General features: G+C 48.7%; 1 protein-coding gene across 1 annotated transcript in view; it reads left to right on the plus strand.

The window, feature by feature from the left end:
* The first annotated feature begins 2883 nt into the window (after positions 1–2883).
* The window catches only part of CFAP77 (cilia and flagella associated protein 77), a 123894-nt gene continuing 109845 nt past the window's right edge, over positions 2884–16932 (plus strand). The window contains exon 1 of the mRNA XM_028090475.2: positions 2884–3072. Coding sequence (XP_027946276.2) covers positions 2884–3072 — 189 coding nt within the window. The remainder of the gene's footprint in view (positions 3073–16932) is intronic.

A 16932-nucleotide genomic window follows, 5' to 3' on the forward strand; every position in this document is an offset into this window, starting at 1 on the left:
TCGAGGCCAGTATATAAACCACTCAAACTTTTAGATTCATTGAATTGTGAACATAAACATATTGGCAACCAGTTTTTTTCCCCCCCACTAAATCCTATAACAAGCCCGTGTGGGTGTTGTAGGATTATCTTTATTAGGTGTTATCAGCCGCACCCTCTGGATGAGAAAACTAAGGCTTTATGTAACTTGTACAAGGGGATTTATGTGGCCCAGGCAGGATTCAAACCTGCGCTCTCTCTACTATTCCACTATCCTGACCCTCCCTGTGATATAGGAAAGATGTTGGGGTTCTGAGCCCACCCCAAGAAAGAATTCTTGAGGGCACCTGGGTGGCTCAGTTGGTTAAGCGACTGCCTTCGGCTCAGGTCATGATCCTGGAGTCCCGGGATCGAGTCCCGCATCGGGCTCCCTGCTCAGCGGGGAGTCTGCTTCTCCCTCTGACCCTCTTCCCTCTCGTGCTCTCTGGCTCTCATTCTCTCTCTCTCAAATAAATAAATAAAATCTTTTTTTTTTTTTTTAAAGAATTCTTGAGATGTCTTTGGTGCAAAAAAAAAAAAAAGGTTTTTATTAAACCACAGGGACAGGACCTGTAGGCAGAAAGAGCTGCACTGGGGTCATGAGGAGTGGCAGATTATATACTTTCAAGTTGGGAAGGGTTAGGGCTAGCGTAAGTCTCTAGGGAGTTTTGGAAGCAAAGTTTCCAGGACCTTGAGGAGGCTAGCTGCTCTTAGGAAAAGTCATTTATTACTGTCTAATAAAACTTGAGTCATGAGACCCTTCAGATGTATATGGGTGGGTCATATGCTTGGGGGATGACTGCCAACACATATCTTGGGGGATAGAGATAAAGGAAGTTTCCAAAGGAATTTATATATGTTGAAGTAGACTTACAGGATGCTGGGGGTTGGGCTAAGATTGCCCTTTGCCCTTAGCAAAATATTAATATCGAGGCAGCTGAATTCCTAGAGGAATGTCACTCTGCCTGTTTCAAGGACTTGTCAGTGGGCTGTAGGTAATAAGGAAATTTAATTTTTTTTTGCCTTTGTTTCCCACATCACCTACACCTACCACCTGACTTCCTCTGTGTGAGCTGCCAAGCGGTTTTCATTAAAAGTGCACAACCTGGAATGCCTGGGGGGCTCAGTTGGTTAAGTGACTGCCTTCGGCTCAGGTCATGATCCCGGAGTCCTGGGATCGAGTCCCACATCAGGCTCCCGGCTCAGAGGGGAGCCTGCTTCTCCCTCTGACCTTCTCCCCTCTCATGCTGTTTCTCTCCCTCTCTCTCTCTCTCTCTCTCTCTCAAATAAATAAATAAAATCTTTAAAAAAAGTGCACAACCTGTATTTCTGTGAAAGTCTGGAAGTAAAGCAGGCTGGAGAAATCATAAGTACATATCGCATCACACACCATCACCACCCAACAGCTTCTCCAGTCTTGGATGAGCAGTTGGAAGTCTGTCTGGCCTGTTCTGGAAATGCAGTACTGGTGTTGTCCACTGTTGGTCTATAAGGCCTTGAAGTGCAAGTTTGCCGTTGGTGCAACTTGCTCTTGGTGAACCCTGTTACCCAGAGCCTTGTGGGTATTTGCACATTGAATGAAGATGATGAGGGGTGAACAAACCCACAAAAGGCTGAACTAGAAGGAACTAGAGATCATCCAGGCCAGTGGTTCCAAAAGCACTGTGCCAAACTCCTGGGAAGCTTTTAGAACATGCAGATTCCCAACTTGGCATACAGACATCAGGTGCTACTATTATGTCATACTGAGATCCATGGACATGATAATGACACTGTAGTGATGTGAGAATGTCCCCGTTATTGGCAGATAGATACATGCTGAAGCGTTTAGGGTCACATATGATGCTGTCAACAGATACTTTCAAGATGATTCTGCAATGTGTGTCTGTGCATGGTGAACCTAGGTGAAATCTATAGGGGTTTTCACTGTACTCTGTTTTCAACTATTCTATAGTTTAGAACTTTTTCAAAATTTAAAAAAAGTCCAAAGGGGAGGAAGGAGATTTTTTAAAAATACAGATTCCCAGATTCCATTTCCATATTCTAAGTCGGTGGATCTGTATTTTTCCATTTCCCTTCATTCTGTTGCACAAAGTTGGGTACCACTGATCTCATTCAACTCTAGACTCTCCTCCTCACCCATTTCACAGGAGGAAAAACCGAGGACCCAAAAGAGCGACTGATTCAAGATCACCCAAGTGGATTAGCAGTAACATCAGGCCTGGAATGCAGATCTCTATTTCGTCATGAAAAATTTAGCGCTCTAGCCCAGTGTGTGTGTGGGGGGGCGTGTGGAAGGGGAAGAGAATGGTAAGGGGCCGTGAGGGGAGTGGGGTGGGTGGAGGGAGGTATCTTTGCCTAGGAAGTCAAGTGTAGATGGCCTTCTAGAGCCCCGTTGCTTTTAACACAACCTAGTGGCGATTCTTGGTTTTTTTTCATATCTATTTAAGAAAACTCTAAGCAAGTTCACTTTGGTGGCCACCAATAGTTTCAAGAAAGAAAACCGGGCCCCTCGGCTCCGGCGCCGTTGGCGTCCCGTCGCCATGGAGACAGACGGTTCCATTCTTCCTCAAGGGGTGGTCTTGATTTTCTGTCCCTTCCTAACCCGCAAGGCGGTGCCCAGAAGTTGCTCTGAGGAACCAGCGGGGCTTATATAGGGCTTTAGAACTCCTTAGGAGGAGGGGGCGGCGCGAGGTGGGTGCTCCCCGCTCCGGAGGGGGCCGGGCGTCTGGGGCCCACCCCGGGGCCCCGGGTGGTGCGTCCCGGGACTGGTGGTGGGGGCCCTCCGAGCTCTGCGCCCCCCTCCGCCAGCAAGGAAGCGCGCCCCAGCTAGCCAGCCCGCGGACCTCCTGCACGCAACGTCAGGATGCCAGAGACCCAGAGCTCCCGCCAGGACCCCCAGCGATGGAAGAAGCAGCCGGTGCGCCGCACGGTCAGCCAGATCTGCCCGCCACCGCGGAGGCCCCTGACCGTGGCCGACATCCGACCGGGTATGGAGAACGAGAGGCTGGGAGTCGTGCGGGATTCCATGTTTCAGAACCCGCTCATCGTCAAGGTGAGCCGCCCCCACGCCCGCCGCCCCTCGGCGCTCGCCCCCTCGCTGGGCACCCACGTTACCGGGCCTTCCACCGCCGAGCCCCGGCCCCATGGGACCCAGCGGACCGAGCGCAGTGTTGGAAGCTCCCGCTCTGGTCCAGACAGATCTGGACCCCTGTGCGGTCTCCTGGGCAGGTCGCGTCGCCTCTCTGCGCCTCAGTTTCCTAATCCTCAAAGTGGGATGATAACGGCGCTCCTTAGAGGGAGTGATGGGGAAGGTTGAATAGGGGCCCCTGGCACAGCGGCTGACGCGCGGTGAGCCCGCAGGGTTAGCTGCAGTTGTTCACCCGGGAGCCCGTCAGCGAACCCACAGGGTGACCGACAGGGAACACGCACCCAGACTCTGTCCTTACTCGCCAGCTGCCAGCCCTCTCGGGGTGCCGGCTGCCTGCCCTCTTTCCCCTGCGCGCTACAATGCACGCTACGCTGCAGCAAGGGTTCTGTCCCTCTCCTGGAAGCATCACTCCACAAGTTACTTTCCATCCAGTCATACTCTCATCCAGAATTACAGCCCGAAGAGAAAAGAGCGCGAAACTCTCTGCCCTTAGGGGGCTCGCAGGCACGAAGGAGGGAGGGAGCTGCGGTTTCTTAACTAGATCGCCTTCCCATTTATTGCACGCTCCCTCCCTTCAGAGGTTTCGGGACTGGTGATCACCCAACAATGGCGTGGCATCGCCACACCTTCCCGGGGCCACAGGAAGAGTCAAGTTGAGGTTTGGCTCTCGGGGAGCAAGTTTGGTCTGGGAGCAAGTTTGTCTTGTGCCACTGGAGGGCAGTGTGCTTTCAAAAATGCACGCAGTTCCCGGGTGCCAGACGTGCAAGGCCCCGCTGGTAACCATGGATTCGGTAAAAATGTATTTGAACGCCAGGAGCTCGTCAGAGCCCAGAGGTTTTTGCTGTTGTTTTGTGGGGGTTTTTTGTTTTGTTTTGTTTTTGTTTTTGTTTGGTTCAGGGAACCGGGGCTTTCTTAACATTGTGCTAGAATTAGCTGAGTTGACTACTCTTACGAAAACATGCACTCTATCCTGTTGCCTTCCCCAAACTTTGTTCCTGGCACTGGCTTATCACACTAGCACTCTTCCATTCAATGTGCTCCTTTTCTTAGCACGCCCCCCCCCCCACCAAGTGGAACAAGGTCCTTTATTAATATCTAGGTGAGAAGAGCCACTCTCAGCCGACAGATGGGACAGATGGGGCTCACCATTCTGGGATCGAGGGGAGAATCAAGTCCTTCACCTCTGATCGGCCGCCGCTTTAGTGTTAGGTCATTGCATTCACTCAGGCAGGTACTAGAGGGCCAGTTCCATTCTACTTACATATAAAATAAGCCGCATTATAGAGTTATTCGTATTCTCCCCAGTAAATTAGCAGCATGGGATGCCCACCCCAAGCTATATAAGTTTGACCTTTGAACGATGTGGATTTGATCTTATGCTGGCCCATTTATATGCACATTTAAAAAAATAAATACTGTACTGCAGTACTGTAAATGTTTTTTCTCTTTGATTTTCTTTTGTTGTTGTTTTATTATATTTAAGAAATTTTAATTTAAATTCAATTAATTAACATATAATGTATATTGGTTTCAGAGGTAGAGGTCAGTGATTCATCAGTGTTATATAATGCCAGTGCTCATTACATCATGTGCCCTCCTTAATGTCCATCTTCTTTGATTTTCTTAATAACATAATTTTTCCCTCTCGCTTACTTTATTGTAAGAATACAGTGTATAGATAACAAATATGTGTTAACTGACTGTTGGCTATAAGGCTTCTGCTCAACAGTAGGCTGATAGTAGTTAAGTCTGGGGGGAGTAAAGAGTTATAGTGGTGGGGTACTTGGCTGGCTCAGTCAGTAGAGCATGTGACTCTTGATCTTGGGGTGGTGAGTCCAAGCCCCACGCTGGGCGTAGAGCTTACTTAAAAAAAAGTTATAGTGGAGTTTCAAGTAGTTGGGAGTCAGCACCCCTAACCCTCTGCCTTGTCCAGGGGTCAACTGTCTTTACATATACACACACATATACATACGTACATACCGATAGGTATATGCATATGTGTACACATGCGTGTATTACACATACACGTACATTTTATATTTACAAGTACACACATACACACACATGCATATATGTATACTATATAAGTAATATACACGTATGAGTGAAAACCTCCCCTCTTTCCTGTTGCTCATCCTATATATCAAGAAGGACAATATTTGGCCTCTGGATGGCACTAGCTGAACAGCTTCCAGAATGAATTCAATTCCCCAATTCCTGAACCTGTACTTCAGGGTTGGAAGATGTGCAGATGACTGACCCACAGCCGGGAGGGGTTTCTGTCTTCAAGGCATGAGAAGAAGAGCAGGACCGCCCTGGCCAAGTGGTGAGCCAACCTGAGCAGCAGGGGGCCGCTTTCAGGCACACTCTGGTGATGGTGCCTAGCTCTTCTCGGGTCAGGGACAGCTAGCCTTTCCTCCTTACTTTCCTCCCTCCAGTTCTTGATGGGCTCTAAGCTCCTTTCTGTAGCAGTTAAGATTATGTTCCCATTTCAATATTTACCACCGCTACAAGATTTTCTACCAAAACCTGGCCTAACTAAAAGCTGCAGAGACATTGAGAGCAAGACAGAGCCTTGACTGTTACCTTTTCCAGACCCCTCCTTACAGATGGATACACTGAGGCCATCTGTCGTGGGCTCTTTGCACAAGGTTGTGCCAGAGCCTGGGTCAGAGGCTACGTTCACTGGCTCACAGCCCAGCATTGTTTTCCCACTCCAAACAGCTTCCTGTATTTAAATGAAATTTAAATTATGAAAGCACTTTGGGATTTTCGGCTTTAAAGCAAAAAAGATTGGAAAGCATTCAAGATTGTGGAGCCTTTAAAAATTATTTTTTTAATATGTTGTTGGGATTCTGTTGATGCTCATCTTGTGGATTTCTTCACTGTGGTATCCTGGGGCACAAGCCCACGTTTCCAGACCCCCATGTGCGTGTGCACCTTCTCGTGTGTGGCAGAGGTGGGAGTGCCCTCTCCCAAGGATGTCTTTAAGAGGATGTGGATGAAGTATATTTTGGTCTTGTCTAAGTCTGAACCTGAAGGTTGCATCTATATGGAAAAATCTACCACCCTTGAAATAGTCATTGATTCCACCCTATGGTGGGGGGGGGGGTTGTTGCTCAAATTGTTTTCTCCAGTGAAGAAGATCAGGATTTGTTTAATTTAAAATGCAGACACACCGTCTGAACAAACCCAACACTGCTATTTCACACCCATGGAATTTACCAGGACGTATACACATCAGTTACTCAAGAATGTGTCTGCAAGATGCCACACAGTAACCAAGTGAAAAGTGAAAAACTCAGACATCCAAGCAGGTATTTTATCTACAAATGCTCAACAACTCCTTGCCTCATTTAAAATCAAGCCCACTGGTTATTAGTGGGACTGATCAGATCAACTGGGTGTTTAATGTGGCTGCAAAAAGAGGTAAATATTTTCCATTAGAAAGGGCTTCTACTCTATTGTATAAAGTGACGTGCAGTTAGCCAGTTTTCCTTCAAATGTGACTCTCTGGGAAGAATATAAAATTAGAGAAAGGACCAAGCTTCTTTCTGCTTGATTCCCATTCCCTCAGAATTCTGTGACTCAACATAGGATCCTGCTACAATAGCCTTCAAGGCTCCTTCAAAGAAGCTGTCAGGATGCACCCTGCCTGCCATCGAAACTCAGCTGATATCCTGTCAATACAATTATAGGGGAGAGACTGCCTGGTTTGCTCCCCTGACAGCCTTGAATCCTCCGTCACCCTGGAGAGGCAGGCAATGTACAGGGGTGGAATTTATTGAATCGAGCACCCTTAGAAAGTGCACATGATCATGGCACCCAATTTTTTTTTCATAATTTATTACTGACTTTGTTTTTCTGTGGGGGTTTGTGTCACTAAGAAATGCATGCATTTGTGAAATAGAGTTGTAAAATCACATCATTTGGGGCTGGAAGGAGGCTTACAGACATCCAGTCCATTTTTTTTTTTTTTTTTTTTTTGAGGATGTTAAGGCCCAGGGGGAGGAAGAGACTCATCCAAGGTGCCCTTCGACTTGGTCACAGAAGTGGGATGAGATTCATGTCTCCTGACTTCCAGCCCCGTGCTCTTCTGGTCACATTATGTAACCAATTAATTAATGACAACCCAGATTGGTTACTTCTATACGGCAGGCAGTCGAAAAATGTTCACAAAGGAATCTGATTCCAATATCATTTTCCTCAACATTCCTTCCAATGTGAGCTCTACTAATTTCCCGGGATTTGTGGACAGCCAAGAAGTGTTTATTGAATGGTTTCTATGTGCCCAGCACCATCCTAAGCTCTCTTGGGCGGTGGGGGTGGGGGATGCATAGGAACAAGTTCAGATCTCGGCCCTCACCCTGCCCACAAGCCACAAGGAGTTAACTGTTTGGCTGGAGAGACGGAGCGTGTATGTATATATTGCTTAGCACAGCACCTGCCTTAAAGCAAGCTCTCAGGAAATTAGCTCTTACTGTTGCACACAAACACACACATAGGCACCCACATGCATAATAGGATAAGCAATGCCATGGGTCACTCCTTGCAAGTTTCAAGGGCAGTGCACCAGCCAGAGGGTCCAGATTTAGGGGAAGGAAGGCCTGAGCGGACTCCATGTGCTTTATGAAGGAACAGACCTGGAACTGGACCTTGAAGGGTGGAGAGTTAGATTCTGATCAGGGGCGGACTAGGAAAACTCAGCTCTCTGGGGCCAAATGATTTCATCCTCCTTATATCCTAAGTGTTCAAAAGTTTCCACCTCAAATGGAGTTCTGGTTTTTCGAGACTAGGTGCCGCTGCTGGGATCATTATCATCACGAGGAAGCATTTATTTAGAGCCAGTGTGTGCAAATTGGATGCTCTACAAAATTAGGCAACCACACCATGCCCACTAATGGCTTAGCGTCCCTAATAAATCTTGATGCTGGTGAACATAAATGCCTCGAGACAAACGCAAAGAAGGCAGGCAGACAAACACACAGTTGTACAAATATCCCAGCGTGGGTCAGTATTTTTATTACGTTTGAGTAAAATCTGAAAATGTTACACTCGGTTTTATCTGTTGAAGAGAATATACCTCTGATTGCTCAGATCCTTCTACGTTCCATTACGATGTAAAAGGAGAAAATAAAATGTTACGAGGGGGATGAAGGACTGAGCTGCCCATTCTAAGGGCCCCTCTCGACTAGCCAGTAGGTAGGGTTCATTTCTCCAGGGAAAGCCATGGGTTTCTCTCTCTCTTGGTCCTTTGTACATTTTCCTTCTTTTTAAATCAAAGCCTCCCCCTTTCTGGTGCCCAGTCACACCGTTTGGGGAGCAGGGGCTGAAGCAGTGAACTAATCTTGCTCAGCCTCCGGCCCTTTCAGAAAGCCAAATTGCTCCCTCATAGGCTTTTCACCAGCCCCTGGAGTGGATGCCCCAATGGAGGAGCCCACCTTCCTCCGTCCCTCTGGAGAAGGGGTGCTTTGGCTCTGAAATGTTAATGCAAATAAACCCTTGGAATTGGGGTTCCTCTGGTGTGAACCCATCCACCTTCTGATTATGTGGCTCTCAGAACACTGCAACGTGGTGGGAAGGCCAGTCCCTCAGAAGAGTTCTGAATCCACGGTGAGCAAGTCAGCAGTCGCTTCCAGCACCTTCCAGAATCTTCCAGGCTCAAGTGTTGTTCATTGTATAATTCAGGCAGCTTCTCCTTTATTTGAAAGACAAGGTGTTCTTGATTTACAACTGGTCCTGTGGACAAAATTTCCAATCCCTGTTTTCTATTGGAGTGGTTTTCAAGCTGTTCAGTGGTCTCCAGAAGGACTGGGATTCCCCATAAAATGTCTTGGCCACACTGTTCTTGAGAAAATGTATCTTTAACTGTTCAAAAAGTGTAATGAAAAGGAAGCTCAGTTAAATGTGTTCTATATGAAATGCTTGCACTGGGGACCACCAATTCATTAGCAATGAAGTTGACTAGTTCGGGGGCTATCAGTTCTGTGTTTGTGCTGGAACTACAGTGGATATGTCACAGACAGGGAAGATTGTAACCAAGCACAGATCATTCTGGACTCTCAGGCTGGACAAATCCATTCGTGCGGGACGGTGTGCACAGCTCTGCCATGGCCCCTGGGAACTGGGCTCTGTTCAAACTCAGACCCATTGCTCCTGCTTCAGAACCTTCTGGCTGGTCAGGCCAAAGCAAGTGGATGCACAACACAGTCTCAATCACACTGTGTTGTGGTTGGTTTTAGCGTATATTGTAAATGTTGTGTGCTTCTTTTCCGACTTTTGTATTTGTAAAAAAAAAAAAAAAATGAGAGCATTTGTTGTCATTGGTAACAATTCAACTCTTCATGAAATTGCTCCTTGACTCTCCTTTCAAGCTCCTGAGTCAATGAAGACTGTTAACACAATTCCGGGCTGTAGATTTTGTTCTCCTACAATCACACACACAGACAAATGTAGTCATAACCAGGCAGATATGCCACACCCCAGACGGCAGCCTTGGGATCCAGGCAGATCCAAGGGTGAGCTCTGTCTCAGCCACTTTCTTGGGAACGTTCCTTACCTTTGAGCCTCAGTTTCCTGTCTGTAAAATGGGTGATAGTAGCTGACAGTGAGAGGACAGGTATGCTGGGCGCAGGCGTGCCCACTTTTGTTACTTTTCCATTATTCCGATATTTGTGTTCCTTTGTGTTCTCATCCATCAACTTTTAAGTACATGTTGTAAATCCGAACTTATAAAATAAATTTATGAGACAAATCTGCCCAAGTGCTGCTTTGTTTCTACTTCGTGCTCTTGTTGAAAATAGTGCGGCCCACAGATGGCAGCCACACTTGCCATGGTGAGAATTTCGTAGTGTATATAATTGTCAAATCACTATGTTGTACGCCTGAAACCGATATATTTTACGTCAACTCTACTTCCATAAAAGAAAAATACCGTCATCCACCTCGTCTCAAGTTTCTTGCAATTGTGCACCCTGGCGCTGGTGAGTGCGCCCTGGCTGAGGGTAAGAACAATCTGGTTTCTAGCTCTCTCGAGGGTCCTTGGGCAAGTGGCTTAAGTTCTGAGCCTCAGTTTCCTTCTCTGTAAAGTATGGGTGCTGATACCTACCTTGTCGACTTGTCAAGGATGCAACGAAGACTGATTTAAATGAGATGCTATCTTACGGAACACACAGTGACCTTCTGGAATCAGACCAGGGCTTCTCAACTGAGGCAGGAGGTGCTTCTGCTCCCCAAGGAACATCTGGTCATGTTTAGAGGCCTTCTTGGTTATCACCACTGGGCTGGGAGTGCTATGGGCATCGAGTGGGCAAAAGTCAGTGATGCTGCTCAGCATCCTCCCCTGCACCTCCAACCCCCACAGCAGGGAAGCATCTGGTCCCAAATGTCAACAGTGCTGAGGGTGAAGAACCCTGAATCAGAGACTGACCACCTGGAGAATTCACGGTGAGCTCCCGCATGGTCCAAGGGCTTTTGAAACCCAATACAAAGACTGTAGAAATGAGACTGTTCTATTATAATTGTTTCTCTCTCCCTTGTTTGCCTTTGTTTCCCCTCCCACACATTTTATGGCAATTTTATTTTATTTATTCATTTATTTTGGAGAGAGGGAGTGAGAGCATGAGCGGGGGGGAGGAAGGGTGGACAGAGGGAGAGGGAGAGAGAGAATCTTAAGTAGGCTCCACGCCAAGTGTGGAGCTGGATGTGGGGCTCGATCTTACAACTCTGAGATCATGACCTGAGCTGAAATCAAGAGTTGGATGCTCAACCAACTGAGCCACCCAGGTGCCCCATTTTGTGACAATTTTAAATCCCCCTCCCCTTTCCCTCAGTGATAGCTTCCAAAAGTTTGCTGGCTTTTGTCTGGGGCCTGTCTATTTCCAGCTTTACCCATGGTAGTTAAAAAATAAATAAAAAGAATTTCCAAAAATCCATGCAGTATGGCTCAGTAATTCATCAGATAAACTAATTGGCATGGGGGCCGGTTTGTTGAGCAACCATGGACTACCACACAAGCTTTGTTTCCCTGGTGCACCACCTTCCTAGGGTTTGGTTTGGTTGGGTTTTTCTCAGCATAAACTCATCTAGGATTTTAAACAGAATTGATCTGGTACACCAGAAATTAAGCTCAGGGTGGGCCAGAGCCCTGTCATAGCATAGCCCTTATGCCTCATTGTGGCACGAAGTACAGCGTTTCAGGGAAGCAAATAAATGTGCTTTATAAAGAAAACAGCTGTATTTTTCCATCCAATAATTTAAAGGCACGTCAGCGTTTGGTCAAGAAACTGACTCACAGGGGGTCAATGAGCAGAGGGGTCAACATGCATACCACGTGGGGTGGTGGGGACAGCCGCCAGTCAAAACCATTGTAGAAAACACATAATGAGCCCAAGAGAAGGACTTTTGACCTTTTATACGAACCAAACTATACATATCTGGAAGACCAATGAACCCAGAAGCATACATGACACATTTCTTTGCCTGGATCAAAATCTTTTGTGTTGGTCCAGAGGAATGAAAGTGGAGATTCAGAAAGTCTTGGATTCCAGGGTCTGGCATCAGTGAAAGGCCACGCCTTGGTCATGTGGCCCAGCATCACGTCGAAGCGCCATGGTACCAGAGAAAAAGCCCTAGTGAGCTCGGATGCCACAGCACCCCCACAGCAGTGGGGTCGCCCAACAAGACATTGAGAGGTGACCGTTTTAAAAAATGTTATTGTTAAGTCATCTCTACACCCAATGTGGGGCTTGAACCTACAATCCTGAGATCAAGAGTCGCCTGCTCCACCAACTGAACCAACCAGGCACCCCGAGAGAGGGGATCTTTAGGCTATCACATTTCAGTTGAGGGGATTAGAAAATTTGCTGGCAACTTTGTCAGGCAACCTAACTGGACAGTAGTGAGTTTGTCTTGCCACATTCAAATGCCATCTTAATGTTCCCATTATGTAGAATTGCATTCATCTCCCCCCTCTGCCCCCCAGTGGGTCTTTCAAGACAGAGACGTTGGCTTGCTTATTTATTGGTTTGTTTGCTCATTTATTGGCTTATTTTTTAGTGTGTATCTGAGACTGTTAACAGGCCCATCAATCACTGAGCAAAAATTTAGTAAGCCCCTACTGTGTGCAGGGCGCTGGTGAAAACATAAGAAGTTTGAGGATTTGTTTCCAAGAAGTTTATGGTCTGGTGAGGGGTGAACCAGACTTTGCACACCACAACCCATAATAAAAGTTACTAAAGGCAAAGGAGAGGTGAGGGTGAGGTGAGCCATATATCAGAGCTTGTGCATCTGGGCCGGGGCTGTGGGCCAGGCTGGGCGCTGGGGCGTGCCGGGACAGGAGGGGGACCCAGAACGGGGCTGGCCTGAGCAAAGGCACAGAGTCTGGAAATGGGCAAGGTGTCTTCGTTAAGAACGAACAACTGTAGGATCCTGTGTTCAGTATGAGGAAAGAAGCAGGAGATACCTTCATTTACTCGATGCTTGAATTGAGAGACACTTTTGAGCACCTACAGTGCACCAGGCTCAGAGCTAGGCACCCAGGATGTGGGGGTAAACTGACCTGGAGATAGGCGATGCCCTCCAAGAGCTTATAATCTAGTAAGCAGAAACAGCCAGAAAAACAAACAGCTAAGTGGGACCCATGCAGGGACAGCCATCCTCTGGATGGGATCCTGGCTCAGTGCTGAGGGCAGCACCTGGGTGGGGGAGGCAAGGGAATGTCTCAGGCTTGAGTGGCTGGAGCCGAATCGTCACACAAAGGTTGGTAAGTGTATGTAGGGAGCTGGGGGGCTAGGGAGAGGTGGGCCCAGGTTTTGTATGGCCTGCAGCTGATGCCCTTTTGAGATCCCTCTTTAAGGAACAGATAAATAGTGTTGGAAATTACGTCCAAGGCCTTGGATGTGGCCACGTGCAAGGAAGCAACCCTGAAGCTAAAGTTTCATTAACTTTAGGGTAAATCCAACTTTGATGGTGGGGTGGCAGGGGGTGTGTGTGCAGCTTTCTAGGAAAAGGCGTGGCATGTTGAAAGGGGCCTGGGGGAAGAATGTGCAGACGACCAGATCTGAGAGTCCTTGGTTCTGGTTACGGGTCATGCATTCATTCTGTAAGCACTGCACCAGGCACACCAGCCCCAGGACCACAGTGACGAACTCTCAGTCTCTTGTTGACCCTGAAACCTTGGGAGGGTCTCAGCCTCGGTCCTACACGCCTGAGTGGCTTCTCCTCTGAGAATTACCCTAAGCTGACCTTTCATTTGCTTATTTGACCATTTGCAAAATGATTATGGATGGGCGGGTAGGTGCCAGTCCATAGCTGGGCCTTGAGGGTACCTTGGTGGGCAGGAGAGCCTTCATTTCTGTCTATGGGCAGCTTGCAAGACCTGCTGAAGACAGACAATAAGGCAACTATCCCAGACCTATGGAGAAGCATCGCAGGGGAGGCGAGGGCGCTAAAGGGGGTCAACCAGGAGGCTAGGGGAGGTCTACTCTGAGGACGTGACATTGTAGCCCGACCTTCAGAACTGGGTAGAGGCTGTCAGTTAAGAGGTGCTGGGGGCAGAGTGTGCGTGTATTCATGGGTGGGCCATCAGTGGAGACCGTTCCAGGCAAAATAAGAGGTTTAGTGCCTCCACGGCAAGGAGGCAGTTGGAACTGCAGTGAAGTGTCAGGGGAGAAGTCCTGAAGGGAGGCTGGGCAGGGAGTGAGGCCAGATCTGGCAGGGCCTCCAGTCAGGCCGTGAGACCTGTGGGGGCCAAAGTGAGTGGATAAACGGGGCAGAGCACAGAGGGCTGAGAGTCCACAGCGGGGCCGCGGTGTCAGCTCCCCTCTCCCTGCACTAAGGGGGACACAGGCCAAACAGGGGTGGAACCCCGCTGGGGTGCTGTGGTTTGACTGGAGGAAGCCAGGGGGCGCCCTCCGCTATCCTCTGAGTCCCCTACCAGGCCTCGGTGTGGCCGCGACTGACGGGGCTGGTGGCTGGGGTTAGCGACTGCGATTTGTTTACTTTCTGCAAATTAAAGAAGCCCCCCTCCCCCAGTCTGTCAGGCTCCGAATTTCCACCGAGCCCTTGGAGGGAACCTGCTGGAGGGCTACCAAGGGTCCCCCAGGGGCGAGTGCTGGGCTTCGCGGCTGCCTCCGAAAGCTTTATAAACTGTCACTGAAGATTTTGCTCACTTTGGAGGCACCCAGTGGGCATACATTTGAGGTTTGAGCAAGTCTTTTAAAAACTCCCCTTCAAAGAGGAAAGCGTCTGTCCGGCGTTTCTGAAAGCTCCATCTTTTCTTAGGCAGCCGCTTGCTTCTTTCCACGGATCCTCCCTGAGTCTCCTGGCAGGATGCTTGTGGGCCTGACCCCTCTGGAGCGGGAGTGGGAGGACGCTGAGCCCTGGGGTCTGGGTTCCCAGGAAGCTCCTGGCTGCAGCCACATTTGGCCAGCAGTGACCCCCCCCGCTTCACGGTGCCAGCTGACAGCAGGCCCCCTCCACAGAGCCCTTCTCAGGCACCATCTTCTCGAAGTCTCTGCAACAGTCCTAAGAGATGGGAATGCTGGCCTTCCATTTTACAGATGGGGACGCTGAGGCTTAAAGAGGTCACACACGTTGCCCATGATCATCCAGCCAATGCAGAGGAGGTGCCGGGCTTCGAGCCCGGGCTCTGACTCCGCCACGGCCCGTGGTCATAACCACTGCACAGATCAGAACTTGGTGGCCATGGACGGCACTTTTTGTTGGGTACCTACCAAGTGCCAGCCTCCTGCAGACAGGATCTCAACTCTGCAAGGTCATCTTTGGAGCTCAGAAAGACTCAGGAGCATGCCCAAGGTCATGCAGAGGGTCAATGGCAGAGGAGGGGCTGGTGCCGTGGCCTTGTGAGTCCACAGCTTGTCATGGTCCTTCTATGTTGTGCTGCATTGTCCATTACCCGGGAGGAAGAATCCAGTTCATCTTCGTCATCAAATCTACATAGATCCAGGGGCACCTGAGTGGCTCAGTGGGCTAAGCGTTTGCCTTTGGCTCAGGTCATGATCTCAGGCTCCTAGGATAGAGCTCCACATGGGGCTCCCTGCTCAGTGGGGAGCCTGCTTCTCTCTCTCTCTCTCTCAAATAAATAAATAAAATCTTTAAAAAAAAAATCTACGTAGATCTGAAGGGTCAACCTCACCCCGAGTGTGCTTGCTGTTCTCGAGGAGCGTGTAGTCTAGTTGGGGACCTGCACACACCTAGAAGTGGCTGCAAGAGGCTGAAATCAGGAGGGCCAGGGGGGTGGCCCAGACGCAGAAGGCTGTTAACAGAGTTAGTTAGGAAGAGGAGAGGGTCCCCAGCCTGGAGCGGCCTCAGGACTGAGCAGCACTCAGTGGGGCTGAGATGAGGGAAAGTCATTTTAGATGTAGAAATGGCCAGGCGAGGTGAGAAATGGGACACCCTGAGCTTGAGTGTGTTTGGAGGGAAAGTCTGGAGCAAGCTTAATGTGAGGAAGACAGAGACGGTCAGGAGACTGCACTTTGGGTGAACGCATGGTTTCAAGAAGAGGCAAGCCCGAAGAGGAAAGACGCGTGGATACCTTGCTTGGCACAGAAGTCTGGAGTTTAGGTTATTCTAAACGTGCGCACCTACCTGCTAGCAGGCTGGGGGACAACTGGCATCCAGGCTGACCAGAACCGCCTCCCCCTTTCAAAGGGAAGGAAGGCGCCCCCTCCTCTGCTCCCACCCATCACCCCGTCCCCTCCCCGCCTCCCTAATCGGGGAGAGCAAATTGTTATCAGATTAGCGCCCGCAATGAAAAGCACAGTACTGCACCCTCACCCTCCCAGTTAGTTAGCATTTAGATAGACTGGGACAGGGGCCCACACAATAGGCATCAAAGCCCTCTAGGGCGGCGGGAGGGATTAATTTTCTTTAACCAACAGGCCTGATCTGGCCTAACTCATTACCTTGCCTTGTCAGTGTGGATGTTAGATTCGATTGAAGATTATACCATTTAGGTCTGTCTCTTGTTTTCCACCGAAACCGGGTTGGGGGGGGGGTTACTATTGAGTTGCACATGCTCGCGTAGCCCGCGTCAATACTCAGCGGCCTGAGGTTCTAATTCTGCTTCATTTAAACTTCATCAACTTTTCCAATCAAGTGGAAGGATCCGAAATGGGCTCTGTGAGCAGAAAGGCCCCGCTTCCCTTTGTCAGATAATTTATTCTGTTTTCTCTTCCCTCCCAGCCTTGCTCTCTTTCTCTCTCCAGCCTCGCTCCATTTCTCTCTCCCCCCTCCTCACCCCGGTGCTGAAAATGAGATTACAGTATTTAAATGACTATGATAATCAATCTAGGGACCCGGAGCTGAGATTGAGGTTAATTATTCTTAGCAGAACAAAGAAGCGTGATGCCTTTGGGGACGCAGAGGTGCAATCTGGGTTTCTTGCCTGTGTTTTCTTTCCCCCTGAAATTGCAGTTTTAGGAGTCTTTTCTTGTTCCTAACTAGGCGCCGAGTGTGATTCTGAGCGTCGGCAGCCCCTAAGAGAGCAGAAATGTAATTTTGAGCTGATAAACAGCTAACGGCCTTCAATCAACAATTTTAATAGGAAAAAAAAAGTCACTTATATGGTATGAGTACAGATCTAATGAAAGGGTGATCATTTACCTTATTTATTTTTAAACACGCTAGGAATAATTTCCCACTGTGTTAGAACTAGTAATTACAGCTGCACGGTGCACCCGTAAACTTTTGAATGAGGAGCCTTGTCACTCAGGTGGTCTTCTCCGTGGCAGCTTTTGCTGC

This window comes from Eumetopias jubatus, unplaced genomic scaffold (genome assembly GCF_037043125.1).
Source record: "Eumetopias jubatus isolate StellerSeaLion01/CBP00866 unplaced genomic scaffold, mEumJub1_p1.0 scaffold_15, whole genome shotgun sequence".
Taxonomy (NCBI): domain Eukaryota; kingdom Metazoa; phylum Chordata; class Mammalia; order Carnivora; family Otariidae; genus Eumetopias; species Eumetopias jubatus.